The sequence below is a fragment of the Helianthus annuus genome, chromosome 8, assembly GCF_002127325.2.
Source record: "Helianthus annuus cultivar XRQ/B chromosome 8, HanXRQr2.0-SUNRISE, whole genome shotgun sequence".
In the NCBI taxonomy this organism is placed as follows: Eukaryota; Viridiplantae; Streptophyta; class Magnoliopsida; order Asterales; family Asteraceae; genus Helianthus; species Helianthus annuus.
The window spans coordinates 121,782,890-121,805,542 of NC_035440.2; the positions used below are offsets into that span (position 1 = coordinate 121,782,890).

Below are 22,653 nucleotides of genomic sequence, written 5' to 3' on the forward strand. Positions count from 1 at the left end.
TACATAGGTATTCATATCGTCCTCTATCAATCAATCGTTCCATTTATACTCGAATTTTATCTATCAGCTGAAAAATTCAAAAGAATCTTAAAGGGTATAACCTAGCTTGAATGTCATTAAAGACCTAGCTATGATGGTAAAACCTGTTTAAAAGAGATTCAGATCCTTGTTAACATCTGAAAACATGTTAACACTCCTGACAACAATGATGCGATAAAATCACACTTGTCATCTTTATATGGGGAATTTCCAAACCCCCTTATTTAGCCTAAATGATCAATATGAGTCATGGCTAATAAACGTCGAACATGATGTATATATCAAAACATCCATTTGGATGTATGCCTACGGGCAAAGATGTATACATGAAAAAGATAGTTTTATTTCATAACTTCTTGTCAAGACATTGAGCTATGAAATTTTCCGATCCAAAGGATCATTGATTATGTTTTAAAATTTCCCTAGTGACAAGGCCTCTGTGCCATCAGAAAGTCCTTTGGAACAAGCCCTTGTGCTATATAAATTGTCGGTATGACATTGACAGTCGTGACTTATGTCCCCTGTCTAATAAATAGGAAAGATTATATTCCGTTTAAACGCCAAAGATGGTTTATTTAAAAACCTAGGCAAAACATAATCAAATAAATTTAATACTATCTATTGGCCTATATGGTTTATTTGCACCATGGCTATTTAATCATCAAACTCGATGATTCGATATATAATTAAACAAATTATTACTACTTGGTCTGTAGCCTTCAAAGCTTCACCATGACTGATTCAGATGAAGCTCACAGTCACCCATTTGATGAAAATAATAACGCAAGATTGAACTTAACGAGCACCGAGTTACAGGCTATGTTAGATACAGCCGTAAACAAAGCCGTGGACCGTGTGTTAAAGAATCATATGCGAAAGTGCGATAATACCCCAAATAAGGGTTACAAAAAGGGTAAGGCCGGTTCAAACCAGTCCAAGCCAAATGAGGCAAAATCCAAATGTAAAACCCACGGGAAGCAGCACATCGGAAAATGTTTCCATGAACAGACCAGGGGATGTGGCATCTGTAAGGAGATGGATCACAAGAATCATGAATGCAAGGACTTGAAGGACGCCACATGCTATGGTTGTGACGAGAAGGGGCACATAAAGACTCGCTGCCTAAAGAAGGCGACTAAAGGGAAATGCACTTTAGAGTCACAAGCTAAGCCTTGTGGAATCTGTAATAAAGAAGGGCACAAAACTTTGGAGTGCCAAGACATAAAGGACGCAACCTGCTATGGTTGTAATGAACTAGGGCACATCAAAACTAATTGCCCAAATAAAACTAAGAAGCCTGGAGAGGCTAAGAAGACCAAAGCTGGAGTCTCTTAAATGAATGCTCAAGAGGCCGTTCAGGATGACAATGTCACAACAGGTACTTTCCTTATCAATGACGTTTATGCTAGAGTATTATTTGATTCGGGTGCAGATAAGTCTTTCATAGACAATAGATTTTGTAAATTATTAAATCTTCCTGTTAAAACTCTAAGCGTTAAGTATGAAGTAGAATTGGCCGATGGTACCTCAGAGACTACTTCAGCAATATTAGATGGATGTTTTATATCCATTAGGAATCATTCTTTTCCGTTGTCCTTGTTTCCGTTAAAGTAGAGGGACTCGATATAGTGATAGGAATGGATTGGTCGTCTTATAACTAAGCCCATATGGTATGTGATAAGAAGCAAGTAGTTACCAAGACTCCTTATGGTGAGCCTTTGACAACTCAAGGAGACACATGGTACGGATTGCCTAAGCACTTGTTGAATTTGGTATTTAATACCAAAGCTTCGAGTATGGAAAGCTCAGAAGAGACAAACAACAGTCACAATGTTAGAGATGCGACAAATGTTAATGGTGCATCAAATGTGAACCTCAATGTTAACGGAATTAATCTTCAAAACTGTAATTAACGCAGCTGTCAGAAAGGCTATGAGAAAAGTCATGAAAAGGTTCAAGAAGCCAAATGTTGCTTGCTCTAAACACAAGTCGCTGCTCATGAGAAGAGCTTTATTCATACTTCATATGCGAAGAATAACTAAACAAAATCATATATGGCAAGGAGCCTCGTTCCTTTTAGGATGTAATTAAAAGTACTTAATCTCTTGGAAGTCAAGAGACTTCAATAGTAAAAAGGGGCCATGGATTGCAGGAAATTGTTGGATGAAGTAGAAACCATTAGGTGTATCAGCGGTTATGCTGGAAAGGACGCGGTGAGGTATGCATCACAGTCATTCAATGGTAATATCCTTAATTAGTGAGGACATTAATGAAGTCCACAAGAAAGATCCTCTTATACAATATGGAATGGTCCAAGTTTTAAGGACCTTATTAGAAAAACCTATTATCCGCTTCATGAAATGGAAGAAGACGGAATAAGAATTTTCTGACTCTCACCAAAAAAGTTCTAGACTATCAACTGTATGTTACGAATTTTAATTCATTGGCTGAGATAGTGCCCTATTCAATTTACCCAAAATCTAAGCTTAATGCAAATAATTATTGGTGGTTAGCATCGGCAATAAGAGGGTATGCTAAGGTCTCAAAAGCTGCTTATTATAAATCCGTTATGGATCTACCTCAGCTACTCACGTTTTATAGATTAAGAAATAACCAGTCAAAGCTGAGACTACCCTAAATTTGTCAAAGATTTTGCAGCTAAGTTTAAAAGGATTAAGAACGGAGGCGTTTAACCCTCCATATGAATGATTAGAGGCAGATCACATTAATAATGACCCAGATAAATCCCTTATAGTGATTTTATTGCTAGGAGTTAAGTTTGGTTTCAGGTGCTGCTAAGTCTCTCATAAGACCATAAGTTTAGCAAACTTTTAGAAATTCTCCCGTAAGAACCCCAAATATTAAGTGTAAGGTAAAACTTACAGGGAAAATCATAAGAACCATTTCTTCTGTTCCTGTCAGAAACCTCCGATCGTAGAATTCTAGAAGTATCCCCTCTCTAGAGGAAGTGCGTCAGCATATATAGTTGATATCTCTCTAATCTCTATCGATTGCGAATACCAGACGGTATGATAAAAGCGCCATGTGAGGATTTGTGTATCTTAATATGTTCCATAGATTGCTTCCATGTCTGATCAGTATGGAGGTTTAATGCATGGGACCACAAAGATATTCCGATGGTCATATGGTACTAAAGTCAGCTAATGGTATTCAAAGAAGATATCTAGAATGGAACTAAGAGCTCAGAAAGGCCTGTTATTTCTTCAATAAGAAGTTGTTATGATAGACCCAACCATCATGAGAGGCTTGTCATCACAGCTCGAAACATAAATGTGTCACTTATCTGACACAGAATATGATAGATGAACTGGAGCATGAGATTTGGAAAATCTCTGTAACCTCCTTGTACCTTGGTTATGTTCTCCAAAGATTACCCTGTTTACCTCCTGAGAGGCAAGTAGAGTTAAGATTAACATCCCGCTTAGGGCTGCAGTATTGTAAAAAAAACTCCATGTTGATTATGGAATAATCGAATCCCTGGTTAAGTATGTTTTAAGATATAGGTTCAAAAAAGCCTAACTCAATATTCTGAGAATTCGGTATTGTTAATAAAGAAAGACAGTTCATTTTGCTTATGCAATGATTACCGCAACCCTAATTAGACAACAATTAAGAATCGCCATCAGCTGCCGAGGATCGTTGAATTGTTCGACTAGCTGTAAGGATTAACTATTCCTTAAAATTAGTTTTAAGCAATGGTTGGAATAACCATCTCACCTTAAAATAAGCTTTTTAAAATAGTTGTTATATAAGTATCAAGGTTGCTTCATTGGAGACCTTGCATAGATGGAATGTTAAACATTTATTGTTAGACAGAAGATTAGTAAGTCCAATTATCAGGATCTGAAAGTTGCCTTGGAAACAACGAATAAGATCATACAAATCCATAATCATCTGTAAGTTGCCAGTATTCCGTGTCCTGATTGATTCGTAAGAGTCGACTCCCATAAGTCGCTGACTAGAGTTAAGGATTCGATTGTAGTCAATTCGCTGGTATTCGTTGCCGGAAATCAGGGTTGTCCAAATACTTGAACCGGTAAAGTACTACACTCATCCTCTTGTCCATCGATCTAGCAAGTCGATTGAGTAATACACGGTATGTTGCGAGAGTGTTGCAGAAGTGGTCGCACTCCGGGGTCTAAGACGTCGGTACATTGAGTTCCAACCAATGAAAACGAGTGAAAAGGTATCATCCAATCATTCGATCCAACTCAGGGATGTTCATACAAGCACCAAACATTCTACACTGTTCGCTAGGCGTTCAGATGGGTGTTCCGGTAACACTCGATAGCATCGAGATTCGTAAGGGTTCAGAGTGGAGTGAAAAGATCACGTTCAAGTAAGAGACGATCACTGCTATGACTCTTATAGACTGTTGTGTTTCACATTGATCAAATAACAGAACGGAACCCCTTTTCACTTGTTAAGCCTCGCTGTGACTCGCATGCACCCCACATTATTATTATGTGTGCACCCACAATAATATTGTGATTTGCATGCTCATCTCAGTTCCTCCTAACTCATGTTAAATGGTTCTTCAAACTCAAATGTCAAACGGAGGTTGTCAAGGTAATAAAACCATAGGAATCCAAAGACTATGGCATACTAACCATGCACCATGATATTGTCCGCTTTGGCAGCAAGCACGCTCCCGGCGTCTGCCTGATGTCTGTCGTTATGGACATGCAAAAACCTATTTAAACTATTAGTATAGAATAAGCAGGGTATCGAACCAAGGGAGGACTGTGGAAAGTGTCGTAATGAAAAGTTTCAATTAACTACTACAGAATTGGAACATCAGTTTGTTTGATTGTGAGAAATAACTAAATTAACGAGTAAAAAGTGTGATGTAAATCAATAAGAGAAAAGATGGTTCCTCCAGATTTCAGGTTTTGCAGTTAACTTCAACTATGTGTTTAATCGCGACACCTACATAGACATAAGTGTTAATTTTGATTAACTAATTGTGATAATCAACGACTAAGTACTCCGGTCAATACATAACGGGAGGTTATCGAATGATTATCAATTACAATTTACAAACCCTAACCCCATGTCAAATATATCCCAATTACTAGAACTCTCGGGAACTGAATGCTTAGAAATTAAGGTTTAAATAAATGCAATTGGTTACAATCAAGAAATCAAATCAATAGTGAAAAGCATCGAATGCTTAGATCACCGAGTTATACGATTGTATCAACACATAATATTCATTAACTTACAAAAACCCTCCATCCGGAGGCAACCACAAAAAGTTTAGCCGCTCATCTCGCACGAAGAATCTTCAAAAGCTTGAATTGATGAAGAAATCATGGTTGATTCGATGATCGGATGAAGAATCTTGATGGAATTGGGTGAAAGAAGCCTTGAAAATTGAATCTTGGAGTGCCCTTGGTCGATTTGGAAGATGAGATGATGAATACCAATATCACAAACCCTAATATATACCATATAACCTTATTTGCGTCTTTTCTTCGTAACCCCAACCGTAGGCTACGGTTTGGGAACCGTAGCTTACAGTTTCAGAATTCTGACTAACATCAGCACCCAACCGTAGCTTACAGTTTCAGCAGATTCTTGCAAAATTGTTTTCTTCATAACTTCTTCGTTTTAGCTCCGTTTTACGCACCGTTTTCACCCACGTCTTCGTAATTCAACCCTCTATCATGCCATCTTCTAATATCTTCATTTTCAACCCATTAACATTCCCCAAAACTCATCCAATCTTCGTATTTAACCTGTAAAACATCATTTTCTCATAGTTATCCAATTCCACACATATAAACAACCAAATATGCATAAGATTAGACATTAAACACATATAAATCACATTCCTAAACCCATACATCACATCCCCACACTTACCTTTGCTTGTCCTCAAGCAAACCAACTAGAAGTAGTCACCACAGTAACAATACCTCTAAACTCCCTAACCGGTTCAACCTGTTCAGTCCCAAGTCATACCCATCCCATAGACTGACACAATCGAGATTGACAGTCTGACAAGTAAATGATGCAATTTCAAAACTTAAGACTTGTCTATCTAAAACTAACATGTTTAAAATTAAACACATGCTACACACCCTTCACAATGTACTCTCCTCTCGGGTTAATATCTGGACTAGCGTGTAATGTGCTAGTATATAAACACTCAATAAGCAAACATGAAATCCTATAATCATAGGCTTGTATGACAATCACACCTCCACTGTATCATCTAACATGGCACATATCAAAAGGACTTTGGGTTTTGGGCTTAGGGTAAAGGTAGGAAATATTTTTGGGTTCTTTTTCTTTTCTAATTGGCTCACAAACAACAACCAAACCGTGAAACTTTATTCAAACACAGCTTATACTATTGGGTTGGTTTCTACCCAAGAACATAAACGACATTCACAATATTTCTATTTTTGTTTTTTTTTCTTTTTCATTTCCCACATATTTTTCTATTTTCCTTTTTCTTCATTTTTTTTTCTTTTTCTTTTTTTTTCATAGCAATATTATCACGGTTGGGTTATCACAGTGGGTAAACAAACGAAAGGTAATTAGGCTCAACAGGGCTACTAAGGGAAATTTGGTGAATAACACAAACGAAACACAAACACAAACGGTGTAACGGGAAATCCTAATGCCTTTATCATCTATGTGCACATGTCAAATCCACAGTCTCAGCATGCATCGAATCATACAAGTTCTAACACAGAATAACACATAGCCTGCACTCAACAAATGAATTCATAATATAATGTATCCTATCCATCTACAGGCTCAAGATCTCACCAAGAAAAGGTAAAAAGGTTGACGACATGTAGCATATGAAATTAAAACATGTTACCCCTAGTAGACATCTCTTTTCAACTCATTTCCTAAAAAACACTTGTCAAACCTACTCTCATGAAACTTAAAGGGACAACCATGACAAGGGACTAATCTAGCTTACTACCGGTAAGAAGCCTATTAGTGATTAAAACTTTAGGTTTTCGTATCCAATTAGCTTGTTCAAGGCGATGAAAAATTTGAAAATTTTAAAAATTTTCAATTTTTACCAATTTTCATCGATTTCAACCACATCTCAATCTCTTCAAGCTTTATCCACAATCCCTTCCCGGGCTCCCCCATCCCCACACTTGGGATACATTGTCCCCAATGTATGGTGCTTTTAAAATATAAGCCCGGGAAAAAAAACCAAACGGCTAACTCTAAAAACAAATAACTAAACACACTCCCATAACTGTCACACCCCCAAAATCCACACGCGGAGTATCACCGCTTGGGAGCGTGACTGACCAGGATCAAGCCACCAATCATATTGAACATGTAATAAATAGTAATAATTATCCATCAATACGAAAGGTGTTTATCAAACCAACATAATTAAGTGTAGCGGAAGCATTAAAGGAAAACCCAAACATAAGTATTAATGTGTGAAATATCATAAGTGTTCAAATAGCATTCACGATTCCTTGTCCACAACGACCCGCTCCTCCTTGTGCAAGCTCCATATGATACCTAAGGTCCTGCAAGGCATGCAGCAGAGAGTCAACAACTAGTTGAGCGAGTTCACAGAAAGTAAGTTCAGTAATAGTAATGGTATAGTAAGCATTGCGTTCGTTCGTTTAATCATGTATCTTATTAGTTCGTATCGCAGCCCTCTAGGCATGTATGCGAAGGTTAGGAAAAGTTCTCAAGTATTCTAGACTATGTATATTTGTATCGCTGGCCACCCTGGCATGTGTGCGAAGTTTAGTATGTATAGTTCGCAGCCTCCCTAAGGCATGTGTGCGAAGATCAGTCATAATATCGCAGCCAACCCTTGGCGTGTGTGCGAAGATCAGTTCAAGTAGGTATACTAGTCTAGCCGTATCTTATCATTTACCATCCTCACCCTGAGGACCATATCATTAGGTTCCATTAACTACGTACGCACAAAATAATCATCCAATCCCATTCCCACCCTGGGAACCCCATGCCTTGGCTGTGTGAACTCACCTCGGGTTGCTCGACAGATACACAAAGAAGAGGGTTCTTGAACTAACAGTGGTCAACCACGTCCTAACAGGGTTACCACACAAGTCAGGTTTTGACTTCAAGAAATACGCGTATGTTTACACATAGTCTAACAAGTCACGTGCACGTATAGTTCATGGCAACACGTTTGGTACGTTAACAGTTAAAAGCATATCATATTCATACTTGTGCTTCCTAGAATATAAGCCCATATGTACCCGGCCCAACATCATAAGTGGTTAACTAAGTAACCGGCCCAACTATCATACAAACAAGTAACACATCTCGGCCCAAAATAAATACACATATGCGACTTGTACGGTCCGGATTGGGTTGTGCGATCCGGCCGGGTTGTGCGAATTGAGTTAGCCCAGCCCAAGTCTACGGCCCAACCATTAAAACAGATTACCATCTTGTGCGGTTCATGTGTCTTGTGCGATCAGGCGGTTTGGGCTTGTGCATTTGTGTCCTGGGCTTCCAAGGCCCAACAGTTAAACGACATTACCCCTTGTGCGACTGGGCAATGCCTTGTGCGACTGGAGACCCCTTGTACGATCAGGGTCTCTTGTGCGACTGGATCAGCTTGTGTGATCGGACCAGCTTGTGCGACCCGGTCTTGTGCGATCCGTAACAAACTTCCGGATGTCATGCAATCGGTTACAAGCTTTTAATAGTTTCCACATTTACATACAATTAACAACTAATCAGTTTCCAATCATGCCTCTACTCGATCAAACTAGCATATCTAGCATCATATTCACATAAACCCTAATCATGTTTATAATCACAAACAATAGTCTAATGATTCACATGAACATACAACCGATCACTTCATCATAACTCGATTTACTTCGAACAATAACAAGTTAACAATCGGAATCTATCAAACAACACAGCGGATAACATCATCATATAATTCCGATTTCATAATCATGCCATCTATTTCGTATGAACCTATATCCGGTTAACAAACATCATTCGGTTTCATATATCAAACAATCCGATTATATTTGCTAAACACATATAAGCCGATTCATCTTGACATTAATAGCTATAACACAACATCAAATAACAACAACAAACACTCAACATACTAACCGGATTAGAGAAGGAACAAGGATGATCCGAACAAGGAATGATCTTCGGTTGTAAGGGTGTGTGTGCCGTCGGGTTCCAAGCAAAACGAGAGAGAGAGAGGAAGTCGTCTAGGGTTTTGTGTGTGTGGATGTGTTGTAACTAAAATGAGAGAACAACCCCTAGGTGGGTGTTTGTTTGCGTAGAAAACAAGTGGGCCGAACCCAACTCGGGTGCCCTATGGGTCCGCGTACAAGGTGTGGCCCAAATGGCTTGTGCGGTCGAGTGGTGTTGTGCGTTCGGATCATGTTGTGCGGTTTGGGCTCGCTTAACATACATACATACACATATTACACAATGCACATAATAATATAATCACATAATCATTTAATTAATAACGTTCTCATAACCACGTATCGTTACACAAAGTGGGTCTAAAGTTAGAGTTGTCACATTATCCCCAACTAAAAAGAAATTTCGTCCCGAAATTTGGTATGCACTCACTGAGGAAGCTAGGTAAGTTCAATCGTTCACTGGTTTTCCTGGGGTGTCACATCCTCCCCCCGTTAATCTGGAATTTCGTCCCGAAATTCCGAAGTAGTAGCTTCAGCCTCAGTGGTGGTTGCATTGGTTCCGAATAACTGGGGGTACTTTTCTGTCATCCTGTCTTCGCGTTCCCAGGTGTACTCTGGGCCACGTTTGGAGTTCCAACGTACTCGAACAAGAGGGATTCTCTTGTTTTTGAGGACCTTCATATCCCGGTCCGTGATTTCAACTGGCTCTTCGACGAACTGCAACTGCTCGTCGATAGTGAGTTCTTTGAAAGGAATGATAAGGGTCTCATCTGACAGGCACTTCTTCAGATTCGACACGTGAAAGACGTTGTGAACTGCACCAAGTTCAGCTGGTAGGTTTAGCTTGTAGGCCACCTTGCCTATTTTCTCAATGATCTCGAATGGTCCGACGTACCGCGGATTTAGTTTGCCCCGTTTGCCAAAACGAACTACACCCTTCCAGGGTGAAACTTTGAGTAAAACCCGGTCCCCGACCTGAAATTCCAATGGCTTTCTACGCTTATCCGCGTAGGCTTTCTGACGGTCGCGTGCTGCCGCCATGCGTTGTCGTATCTGTGCTATCTTTTCCGTGGCGTCCACTACAATCTCTGGACCCGTAATCTGACTATCCCCCACCTCTGCCCAACAGAGAGGTGACCGACATTTACGCCCGTACAATGCCTCGAATGGAGCGGCTTGTATGCTGGTGTGATAACTGTTATTGTATGAGAACTCCACCAAAGGGAGATGCTTTTCCCAGCCGTTGCCGAAATCAATAACGCATGCCCTAAGCATGTCTTCAAGAGTTTGGATCGTCCGCTCAGACTGCCCATCCGTCTGAGGATGATACGCTGTGCTCATGTCTAAACGTGAGCCGAAAGATTTGTGCATCGCTTGCCATAGCTCTGACGTGAATCGTGCATCGCGATCCGAAATGATGGAGGTGGGCACCCCGTGCCTTGAGACTACTTCCTTCAAGTATACGTCTGCAAGTGTGGAAAACTTGTCCGTTTCTTTGATTGCCAAGAAGTGAGCAGACTTGGTGAGTCGATCCACGATCACCCATATGGTATCATTCCCCCGCTGGGATCTAGGTAGGCCTGTAACGAAATCCATGGAAATTTCTTCCCATTTCCATTTAGGTATCGTGGGTTGCTGAAGTAGGCCCGCTGGTTTCTGGTATTCGACCTTGACTCTCGCACAGGTCAAGCATTTTCCAACGTACGTAGCGATGTGGGCCTTCATGCTTGGCCACCAATAAGTAGTTCTGATGTCGTGGTACATCTTATCCGACCCTGGATGTACTGAGTAGCGGGACTTGTGAGCTTCATCCATTACAAGTTCGCGTAGACCGCCATAAAGTGGGACCCAAATACGCCCCGTTACATAGTAGGCGCCGTCTGCCTTCTGTTCCAATCGCTGTCGTGAGCCGCGTAGGGCTTCAGCCTTGACGTTTTCGGGTTTTAGTGCTTCGATCTGAGCAGTTCGTATCTGTGCTGGAAGGCTAGACTGAATCGTAAGCTGTAGCGCTCGCACGCGCCGAGGTAAGGTGTCTTTCCGACTGAGGGCATCGGCCACGACATTGGCTTTGCCTGGATGGTACTTAATAGCGCATTCGTAATCGTTCAGTAATTCAACCCATCGTCGTTGACGCATGTTCAAGTCCTTTTGCTTAAGAATATGCTCGAGACTCCTGTGATCGGTGTAAATCGTGCACTTGGTACCGTACAGGTAGTGTCGCCATATCTTAAGCGCGAAAACAACAGCTCCCAGCTCTAAGTCGTGCGTCGTGTAGTTCCGCTCGTGAATCTTAAGTTGGCGCGACGCGTAAGCAATGACCTTGTCGCGCTGCATTAACACACATCCAAGTCCCCGAATGGATGCATCACAATAAACCACGAAGTCATCTATGCCCTCTGGCAAAGAGAGGATAGGTGCACTGCAAAGTCTATCCTTTAGGTGCTGAAAAGCAGTCTCCTGGGGTTCTCCCCAACGATAGGTGACACCCTTCTGCGTCAGTAGCGTAAGCGGCTGAGCAATCCTTGAAAAGTCTTTAATAAACCGTCTGTAGTAACCCGCCAAACCCAAGAATTGGCGTATTTCCGTTGGTGTACGTGGTGCAGGCCAGTTTCTGATCGAGTCTACCTTGGATGGATCAACATGGATCCCATCCTTGTTCACTACGTGGCCTAGAAAGTGGACTTCACGAAGCCAGAAGTCGCATTTCGAAAACTTAGCGTACAGCTGTTCCTTCCGTAGGAGTTCCAAAATAAGACGTAGATGCTGCTCGTACTCCTCCTGACTCTTGGAGTAGATCAGAATGTCGTCGATGAAGACAATGACGAACTTGTCAAGATAGGGTTTGCACACCCTGTTCATAAGATCCATAAATACAGCAGGCGCGTTCGTTAACCCGAACGGCATGACAAGAAACTCGTAGTGGCCGTAACGAGTTCTGAATGCTGTTTTGGAGACGTCCTCATCCCGGACTCTCAGCTGATGATAGCCAGATCTCAAGTCTATCTTCGAATAGTAACACGACCCCTGCAACTGGTCGAATAAGTCGTCTATGCGTGGAAGAGGATAACGGTTCTTCACCGTCACCTTGTTTAGTTCACGGTAGTCAATGCACATTCTGAACGTACCGTCTTTCTTTTTCACAAATAACACTGGAGCTCCCCAAGGCGAAGAGCTTGGACGAATGAAGCCCTTTTCTAAGAGCTCTTGTAGCTGCTTTGACAGTTCTTCCAATTCTGATGGAGCTAGACGATATGGTGCGCGAGCTATGGGTGCTGCTCCTGGAGCGAGCTCGATTTGAAATTCGACCTGACGGTGAGGCGGTAATCCAGGTAAATCTTCAGGAAACACCTGAGGATAGACGCGAACAATTGGAATATCTTCCAATTTCTTTTCCCTCACTGATGCATCCGAAACGAGTGCCAAGATTGCGGTGTGACCCTTCCGCAGACACTTCTGAGCCTTCAAGAAAGAGATGATGCCTACCACTGCACCACTCTTGTCTCCTTGAACTTCGAGAGGTTCTTGACCAGAACGTGGAATACGAATGATCTTCTCACTGCATAAGATCTCTGCCTGATGTTGGGACAACCAATCCATCCCTATGACGATGTCGAAGCTTCCCAAGACTATGGGAATGAGGTCGATGGAGAAAACTTGACCGGCTAAGACAATACTACAACCCTTGACTATCTGAGTGGCTTCTAAACTCTTACCATTAGCTAGTTCTACGACGTGTTTGGTGTTTAGAGGTGTTGATGTACGTTTTAACAATTTACTAGCTTTCACATAAATATAACTTGTATCCGCACCCAAATCAAATAAAACAGTAACATAAATATCGTCGAGGAGAAACTTACCCATAACTACGTTGGGATCGTTCATTGCGTCACCTCGACCTAGCACAAAAGCGCGTCCCCTAGCTTCGTTGCCATTGTTGTTGTTGTTCCCACCGTTGTTGTGCCCGTTGCCCTGGTTATTGTTGTTGCGGTTCTGGTTTTTGTTCAACTGAGGACAATCTCGTTTGTAATGACCTTCTGCCCCACACTGGAAACACCCCCGATTTCCACGCTGTGGCTGCTGCTGCTGTGGGTTTTGAGGAGCTGGTGGCGGAAGTTGCTGATTCTGATTCGCAGGTCGTGAGCTCCTGCAATCTTTGGCTTCGTGCCCTAGCTTGAGACATCTCTGACAACGTTCCTTGCGGCATCTTCCACTGTGGTGCCTGTTACACTTGTTGCATAGTGGGTGAACTCCCCGGTATCCACCCTGCCCCTGACTACCAGATGATTGCTGACTCGAATTCTGGTAGTCATTCGTTCTGCGCTGCTGTGCTTGAGACTGAACGGAAACTGATCCCCTGCTGGAATCCCCATCCCATTTCCGTTTGTTGTCGTTGGGTGTAGCAGAAGTAGCAGCTGGAGTAGTAGTTGCACTGACGCGTTTGGGCAACTTGTTCTGTTCTACTGCCTGATCTGTGAGTCGATGGGCAAGACGCTGGATGTCTTGGATGTTGTCGAGGTTTGCCGATGTAACATGGCTCTGGATCTCTGGCGCAAGTCCCTTGAGATACAACTCAATGCGCTTCACTGGAGGGTCCACCATAGTTGGACACAGAATGGCCAGTTCGTTTGACCGTTTCGTATAGGCTTCAATCTCTGACCCCGTCATTTTCAAGTGATAGAGCTCGTTCTCCAACTTGTGGATGTCATCACGCGTGCAGTATTCCCTCTTAATGAGTTCCTTGAAGTCATTCCAGGGTGTGGCGTTAGCAGCTGCCAACCCTAAGATCTGAACTTGGGCGTTCCACCAAGTTAGTGCTATTCCTTCTAGCGTGCCAGTGGCGTATTTCACCCTGCGAGCCTCAGGGCATTCACACATCTCGAACACAGACTCGAGCTTTTCAAACCAGTGGAGGAGTCCCACTGCCCCCTCTGTGCCGCTGAAAGTACTTGGGCGACAGTCCATGAAGTTCTTAAAGGTGCAAACTTGCTGCTGCGCTGGTTGACCTATTGTGTACGAATAGGGCAAAGTTTAAATACAAGGGCTAGTTTAGGCGTGTAGGATCTAAAGATCCTAGTGTAAGTTATGACTACAGGATATACTACCTGCTTGAGCAGCTGCAAGTGCCGCAGCAACTTGAGCTTGAACGAGAGCCTCTAGCTGGGCTTGTGTCATGTTAATTCGTCCAGACATGATCTTCATAGTAAAAGTAGCGTAAGGGAGAGTGGTTCGCGAGTAGGGCGATGACAGAAAAGTGTAAGCACGTAGGTATTCTCATGTAATAGTATCATGTGTATCTAAACGTAATGCGAGCAAAGTTCTATATAGTTCTAGCATGCAGGTAATAAACATAAACCTTATTACCTAGGATGTCGAGTCTTGCACGTGGAGCGAAGCGTCGTTGTGGATCGTTGAGAGCACTGTTCTGGTTATAGTCTGGTTTTAGTAAAAACGTTTTCCCATATTAAAACCGAGTTCTCTATAACCAATGGCTCTGATACCAATCTGTCACACCCCCAAAATCCACACGCGGAGTATCACCGCTTGGGAGCGTGACTGACCAGGATCAAGCCACCAATCATATTGAACATGTAATAAATAGTAATAATTATCCATCAATACGAAAGGTGTTTATCAAACCAACATAATTAAGTGTAGCGGAAGCATTAAAGGAAAACCCAAACATAAGTATTAATGTGTGAAATATCATAAGTGTTCAAATAGCATTCACGATTCCTTGTCCACAACGACCCGCTCCTCCTTGTGCAAGCTCCATATGATACCTAAGGTCCTGCAAGGCATGCAGCAGAGAGTCAACAACTAGTTGAGCGAGTTCACAGAAAGTAAGTTCAGTAATAGTAATGGTATAGTAAGCATTGCGTTCGTTCGTTTAATCATGTATCTTATTAGTTTGTATCGCAGCCCTCTAGGCATGTATGCGAAGGTTAGGAAAAGTTCTCAAGTATTCTAGACTATGTATATTTGTATCGCTGGCCACCCTGGCATGTGTGCGAAGTTTAGTATGTATAGTTCGCAGCCTCCCTAAGGCATGTGTGCGAAGATCAGTCATAATATCGCAGCCAACCCTTGGCGTGTGTGCGAAGATCAGTTCAAGCAGGTATACTAGTCTAGCCGTATCTTATCATTTACCATCCTCACCCTGAGGACCATATCATTAGGTTCCATTAACTACGTACGCACAAAATAATCATCCAATCCCATTCCCACCCTGGGAACCCCATGCCTTGGCTGTGTGAACTCACCTCGGGTTGCTCGGCAGATACACAAAGAAGAGGGTTCTTGAACTAACAGTGGTCAACCACGTCCTAACAGGGTTACCACACAAGTCAGGTTTTGACTTCAAGAAATACGCGTATGTTTACACATAGTCTAACAAGTCACGTGCACGTATAGTTCATGGCAACACGTTTGGTACGTTAACAGTTAAAAGCATATCATATTCATACTTGTGCTTCCTAGAATATAAGCCCATATGTACCCGGCCCAACATCATAAGTGGTTAACTAAGTAACCGACCCAACTATCATACAAACAAGTAACACATCTCGGCCCAAAACAAATACACATATGCGACTTGTACGGTCCGGATTGGGTTGTGCGATCCGGCCGGGTTGTGCGATTTGAGTTAGCCCAGCCCAAGTCTACGGCCCAACCATTAAAACAGATTACCATCTTGTGCGGTTCATGTGTCTTGTGCGATCAGGCGGTTTGGGCTTGTGCGTTTGTGTCCTGGGCTTCCAAGGCCCAACAGTTAAACGACATTACCCCTTGTGCGACTGGGCAATGCCTTGTGCGACTGGAGACCCCTTGTACGATCAGGGTCTCTTGTGCGACTGGATCAGCTTGTGTGATCGGACCAGCTTGTGCGACCCGGTCTTGTGCGATCCATAAAACACTTCCGGATGTCATGCAATCGGTTACAAGCTTTTAATAGTTTCCACATTTACAACCAATTAACAACTAATCAGTTTCCAATCATGCCTCTACTCGATCAAACTAGCATATCTAGCATCATATTCACATAAACCCTAATCATGTTTATAATCACAAACAATAGTCTAACGATTCACATGAACATACAACCGATCACTTCATCATAACTCGATTTACTTCGAACAATAACAAGTTAACAATCGGAATCTATCAAACAACACAGTGGATAACATCATCATATAATTCCGATTTCATAATCATGCCATCTATTTCATATGAACCTATATCCGGTTAACAAACATCATTCGGTTTCATATATCAAACAATCCGATTATATTTGCTAAACACATATAAGCCGATTCATCTTGACATTAATAGCTATAACACAACATCAAATAACAACAACAAACACTTAACATACTAACCGGATTAGAGAAGGAACAAGGATGATCCGAACAAGGAATGATCTTCGGTTGTAAGGGTGTGTGTGCCGTCGGGTTCCAAGCAAAACGAGAGAGAGAGAGGAAGTCGTCTAGGGTTTTGTGTGTGTGGATGTGTTGTAACTAAAATGAGAGAACAACCCCTAGGTGGGTGTTTGTTTGCGTAGAAAACAAGTGGGCCGAACCCAACTCGGGTGCCCTATGGGTCCGTGTACAAGGTGTGGCCCAAATGGCTCGTGCGGTCGAGTGGTGTTGTGCGTTCGGATCATGTTGTGCGGTTTGGGCTCGCTTAACATACATACATACACATATTACACAATGCACATAATAATATAATCACATAATCATTTAATTAATAACGTTCTCATAACCACGTATCGTTACACAAAGTGGGTCTAAAGTTCGAGTTGTCACAATAACACACTAAAGTTTTAACACCACCAAAAACAAAAACAAAAACAAACCAAAATAGGATAGCGAAACACATGCACCTGATCAGAAACAAGTGAGTGTCTGTAGCGGTGTAACTGCTGCGATCAAGACCGGAAAATACGCATTCAATATAGGATTTTATGATGTCTCATCGGGGATGTTGCAAAACATCCCCACACTTGAATCATTGCCTCCGCGAAGATAAATGCGTAGAAACCTGTCAAAACACAACACACCAAACGAACCAAAACGAAATACAATACTCTACATCCTCGGGCTGCCTCCCGAGAGCGCTAAGTTTTAGGTCTTCAGCCAGACCGTACCTGATGTACTCAGGGTGGTTCAGCTGCACGTTTTCCCTCGCATGTCTCTCCGTACATATCCATCCATTTTTTAGGGAGGGTCACCGTTTCACTTCGGTTGGGGTTAACTACAGTTTCATTACCCCATCCAGACCCACCATCATGTGGTTTTCCTCCGCCAAATGGCCTTCTCACACTTGACTTCTTCACCCGATATCCACTCGCCTCTAACCTGTCCTTTGTCACACTTGAATCATGTTCATTAGTAGCAACTGTGTGACAAGCATCATTAACAGGATCGTAAGAAATAGTTTTTAAAAACACATTAAAGTACAACTTACGATTCTTATAGCTCATGGTGACCATTCCGCTTCGACAATCAATTTGGGCATTCGTGGTATATAGGAATGGGCGACCCAAAACTACCTGTGGCTGCTCGTATGTAAGCGATGGTGCATAATCGACTACCATAAAATCAACCGGGTAGTAAAAATCGCCAAGTTGGATGACCACATTCTTCACAACCCCCCGTGGTCGTTTCAAACTCGCATCTGTGAACATGGCCATGCTATCACACGCTTGTAGCGGACCGAAGTCATACTGGTCATACAAGCTACCAGGTAACACGCTCACTCCTGCTCCATAGTCCAGCAATGCCTTGTGGATTTTGAACTTCCCAACTCTGATGGAGATAACCGGCTCCCCCAAATCGATTCCACTTTCTTCCACAACCGCTTCATTTAGACCTGCAATCACATTCGAAGCAGACAAACCATTATCATAACAAGTATTATTAGGAACTAGATTTACCCCACTGATCAATGTGCTCCGTGGATTCTTGGAGTTTGGTTGAGTATCACTTGGCAGCTTCCCTTGTTGCTGCTTCAGCTCCTTCACATCGGTTGCAAGTTGGGCCATTTGTATGGTTAATGATTGAACGGCTTTATCTCGCATCTCCTCCTTTTGAGCAAGATTTTTCAATTCAAGCCTTTGATTTTGTAAGTCAAGCTGAATTGCTTTCAACATCTCTATCATATCATTATTCACCTGACCATTACCTTGCTGGTAGTTCCTTTGATAACCGACATTATTTTCCCTCTGATAGTTATTTTGATTTCGGGGCTGGTAATACTGATTGTTGCCTTGGGAACCCGAATACCTGTTCCCACTACTTTGCAGCATATTCACATCATCCTGCTTGCCAATTATATTAGGGCACTGATCAGCGATGTGCCCTATATCCCCACAATGACCGCACAACGGGTATTGTCTACTAAAATCTGGTGGATTGTCCACCGCTCTCACTACCGATTGTTGTGTACTTCTAGAAGATTGAGCCTTGCGCTTTGACGCCCTTGCGGTTCTTTCCAAATATTCCCAATCATCCTCTTCGTAATTCATTCCAAAAGTACCATTGGATATTGAATTTACATCCCTGGCATCTTCATCTGTTAGACCTTCGTGGAATGTATTAATAAGCTCCCACAAATATATCTCATGATGTGGACAATTCTTGAGCATCATTTTGAAACGATTGAACGCTTCGTGAAATAACTCACCGGGCTGTTGTCGAAACCCTCGAATATCCTTCCTTGCATTATTAGTACGCAGATGAGTATAAAATTCGTGTAAGAATTGTTGCTGCATTTCGCCCCATGTGAAGATCGAAGCTGACGGTAGCGAATGAAACCATTGCTGTGCTTTGTCTTCAAGTGTGAATTGGAAAAGTACCAATTTCACATCATCAACTGAGAAACCTTGGCTGCTGATTGTGTTGCAACGTGCATCATATGCAGCAATGTGTAAATATGGTTCTTCATGTGCGTGACCATGAAACTTAGGCAGGCTGGATATTGATTGCGTTCGTACTTTGAATGACCGCCCTCCTTGTAGTTGCGGGATCACAACCGGTGATGGGTTGTTAACTATAGCAGGCCTGAAGTGGCTCTCTATACCTCGAACTGGACCTTGATTATTTCGACGTGGAATTCCTTCCGGTAAAATCACCGGTCGGTGTAAATTTCGTGGCAGCGGTCTTGCCTGACCCTGCATCTGAGGTGCCGGCGGTGGTAATGGAATGTCCACTACCGGCCTTCTCGGAGCAGGCTGCTGATTGAGTGGGTCAGGTTGATGATATTGTTGTGGCATCTGTTGTATAGGCGTTGGTTGCACATATTGTTGATACCCTACGTTCCCTTGATTGACTCTCTCTGCCGCACCCAATCCGACTGTTTGCCTCTCATAGCTACCCGTGTTAACCACTTGTCTCTCGTTTTGACCCATGTAGTTATCATATTCCTCATAGCCATCATCAAAATCACCTGAGTTATTTCCTTGATCATAGATGGTGGATCTATAAAGATTTGGCATTGGCTGACTTTGCTGTGAAATAACCGGTCGAGTGGCTTGCTGAATTGATGTTGCATTAGGTGCTTGAGTTTGAATCGGTGATGGAGTGTCATCAGGAATGATTCTAACGTAAGGAGATGACTGCTGTAAATTGACAGTCTGGGTTGTAGTTGGGTGTTGAAGAGATGTTGTTTGGGTGGAAGTTGGTTGATTGTTATCAAAGTTTGGGAAAAAGGTTGAGAAAGATGGTACTGGAGATGTAGAAGTAGGTTGTGTAGATTGTGGTGGTGGTGGTATGGTAGTGTTTGGTGAAGGTTGGGTAGGTGTTGGCGAGAATTGTTGTGGTTGTGAAGTTTCGGGTTGTTTCTCCGGTGTTGCTAAGTTCTCCATTGCTTTAGATGTTGGTATAGGTGATTGTAGAATCTTGTTCTCACGATGTAGTACTCGTTTTGTATGCTTTACTGTTCTCTCGATCTCTGGGTCGAACACTAATGGTGATGACTTCCCGGAATTCCGAGTATGATGAATACACTTCCTAGATCACCTGCACAAACAAAAACAAGAAAACCTCGCGTAAATCCGAACAAAACAGAACAAACTAAAAAGACACTATTTTTTTGGATTTTTGTATATTTAACTAAACTAGAACTTAACACTAAGCACTTTGCGCACGCCTCCCCGGCAACGGCGCCATTTTGATGTCTGTCGTTATGGACATGCAAAAACCTATTTAAACTATTAGTATAGAATAAGCTGGGTATCGAACCAAGGGAGGACTGTGGAAAGTGTCGTAATGAAAAGTTTCAATTAACTACTACAGAATTGGAAAATCAGTTTGTTTGATTGTGAGAAATAACTAAATTAACGAGTAAAAAGTGTGATGTAAATCAATAAGAGAAAAGATGGTTCCTCCAGATTTCAGGTTTTGCAGTTAACTTCAACTATGTGTTTAATCGCGACACCTACATAGACATAAGTGTTAATTTTGATTAACTAATTGTGATAATCAACGACTAAGTACTCCGGTCAATACATAACGGGAGGTTATCGAATGATTATCAATTACAATTTACAAACCCTAACCCCATGTCAAATATATCCCAATTACTAGAACTCTCGGGAACTGAATGCTTAGAAATTAAGGTTTAAATAAATGCAATTGGTTACAATCAAGAAATCAAATCAATAGTGAAAAGCATCGAATGCTTAGATCACCGAGTTATACGATTGTATCAACACATAATATTCATTAACTTACAAAAACCCTCCATCCGGAGGCAACCACAAAAAGTTTAGCCGCTCATCTCGCACGAAGAATCTTCAAAAGCTTGAATTGATGAAGAAATCATGGTTGATTCGATGATCGGATGAAGAATCTTGATGGAATTGGGTGAAAGAAGCCTTGAAAATTGAATCTTGGAGTGCCCTTGGTCGATTTGGAAGATGAGATGATGAATACCAACATCACAAACCCTAATATATACCATAAACCTTATTTGCGTCTTTTCTTCGTAACCCCAACCGTAGGCTACGGTTTGGGAACCGTAGCTTACAGTTTCAGAATTCTGACTAACATCAGCACCCAACCGTAGCTTACAGTTTCAGCAGATTCTTGCAAAATTGTTTTCTTCATAACTTCTTCGTTTTAGCTCCGTTTTACGCACCGTTTTCACCCACGTCTTCGTAATTCAACCCTCTATCATGCCATCTTCTAATATCTTCATTTTCAACCCATTAACATTCCCCAAAACTCATCCAATCTTCGTATTTAACCTGTAAAACATCATTTTCTCATAGTTATCCAATTCCACACATATAAACAACCAAATATGCATAAGATTAGACATTAAACACATATAAATCACATTCCTAAACCCATCCATCACTGCCCCTCACGGTTTTCAAAATGAGTCATAATGTAAGCAAGTAACTCATGTAATCATGCTATAGTGACGAGTGTGTGTTCATATGTTGGGACATAAGAAATTGTGTACTAATCATGTAATGTATGCAACAAGCGAGAAAGACGAACCTTGCAATCTGGAGCTGAGTGTCATGGTCGATTTCGATTCTGTTCGGTTATAGTCTGGTTTTATAAAAACGTTTTAAAACCAAGTTCACTATAACCAGTGGCTCTGATACCAAACTGTCACACCCCCAAAATACCACCTAGGGAATGTCCCTGTTAGGTGTGTGACTTACCAATAACGAGCCACTAATTACATTGAACGCGTACAAGTTTCAAAATAAAATCCTTAATTATTAATGTAAAATACCTTCAACGACTTTAAATGAAAACCAACATGTTCACCGGAAGCAAATAGTAAACCAATGTTAAACTGTTTCAAAAACCAATGTATGATATCAATATTTCAATCACATGAATCCCTCCAGTCGACCCATGACCACTCCAGCTACTCCAGACAGCAAGTTCCCAAATCCAAGATATCTAACGGCCTGCAAGCATGCAGACAAGTGTGTCAGACGGCGCTGGTGAGTTCAAAGTTTTGTTAACGGGTTTAGTTACCAGGTATGTGTATAAAACAGTTCAACAGTTCAATAGTTCAATAATTTGATTTGATGTTGTTATTAACTCCATTACCGCAGATGGCTACAAGATGTATTTGCCCAACCCCAATGTCTCTATCAAAACATTGGTGATGCTTTAAGGAAATTAGTTCACACCCGTCCTCCCCGGTACGGTGTGAGGGTGCCAAACCTAATAGCGCTATCAACTAATAACCTTGTTGCCTCCCCGGCAACTATCGATAGATGTAAGGGGTCTTATATGATAGAAATGAGTAATAACAAACATCCCATTAACCTGTCATTCCTCCTCGGAACGTTACCCAATATCCCTTCCCGGGATGCATGCTTGGAAAAAGAGCAGTGAACTCACCTTAGTTTGCTCGGTTAAAAGACAGAAAGTAGGGGCGGAGTGGAACGGGTCACTCACGTCCT

The 22,653-nt window shown here is 41.9% G+C and overlaps 1 protein-coding gene and 1 non-coding gene across 2 annotated transcripts; one reads left to right on the forward strand and one right to left on the reverse strand.

Annotated features, from left to right (window-relative positions):
- Positions 1-771: 771 nt before the first annotated feature.
- LOC110870566 (zinc finger protein GIS2-like) lies at positions 772-1,374 on the forward strand. The gene has a single exon (XM_022119749.1). It carries the CDS (start codon positions 772-774, stop codon positions 1,372-1,374), a length of 603 nt encoding a protein of 200 aa, XP_021975441.1.
- A 1,864-nt stretch (positions 1,375-3,238) lies between these two features.
- LOC118481618 lies at positions 3,239-3,321 on the reverse strand. Its single transcript, XR_004865827.1, has one exon. It is a non-coding gene; the product is annotated as a small nucleolar RNA snoR114 (small nucleolar RNA).
- Between the last annotated feature and the right edge of the window lie 19,332 nt (positions 3,322-22,653).

Excerpts from the sequence above, each read along its gene's own strand:
- LOC110870566 (XM_022119749.1), top strand. The coding sequence starts at position 772 with ATGACTGATTCAGATGAAGCTCACAGTCACCCATTTGATGAAAATAAT.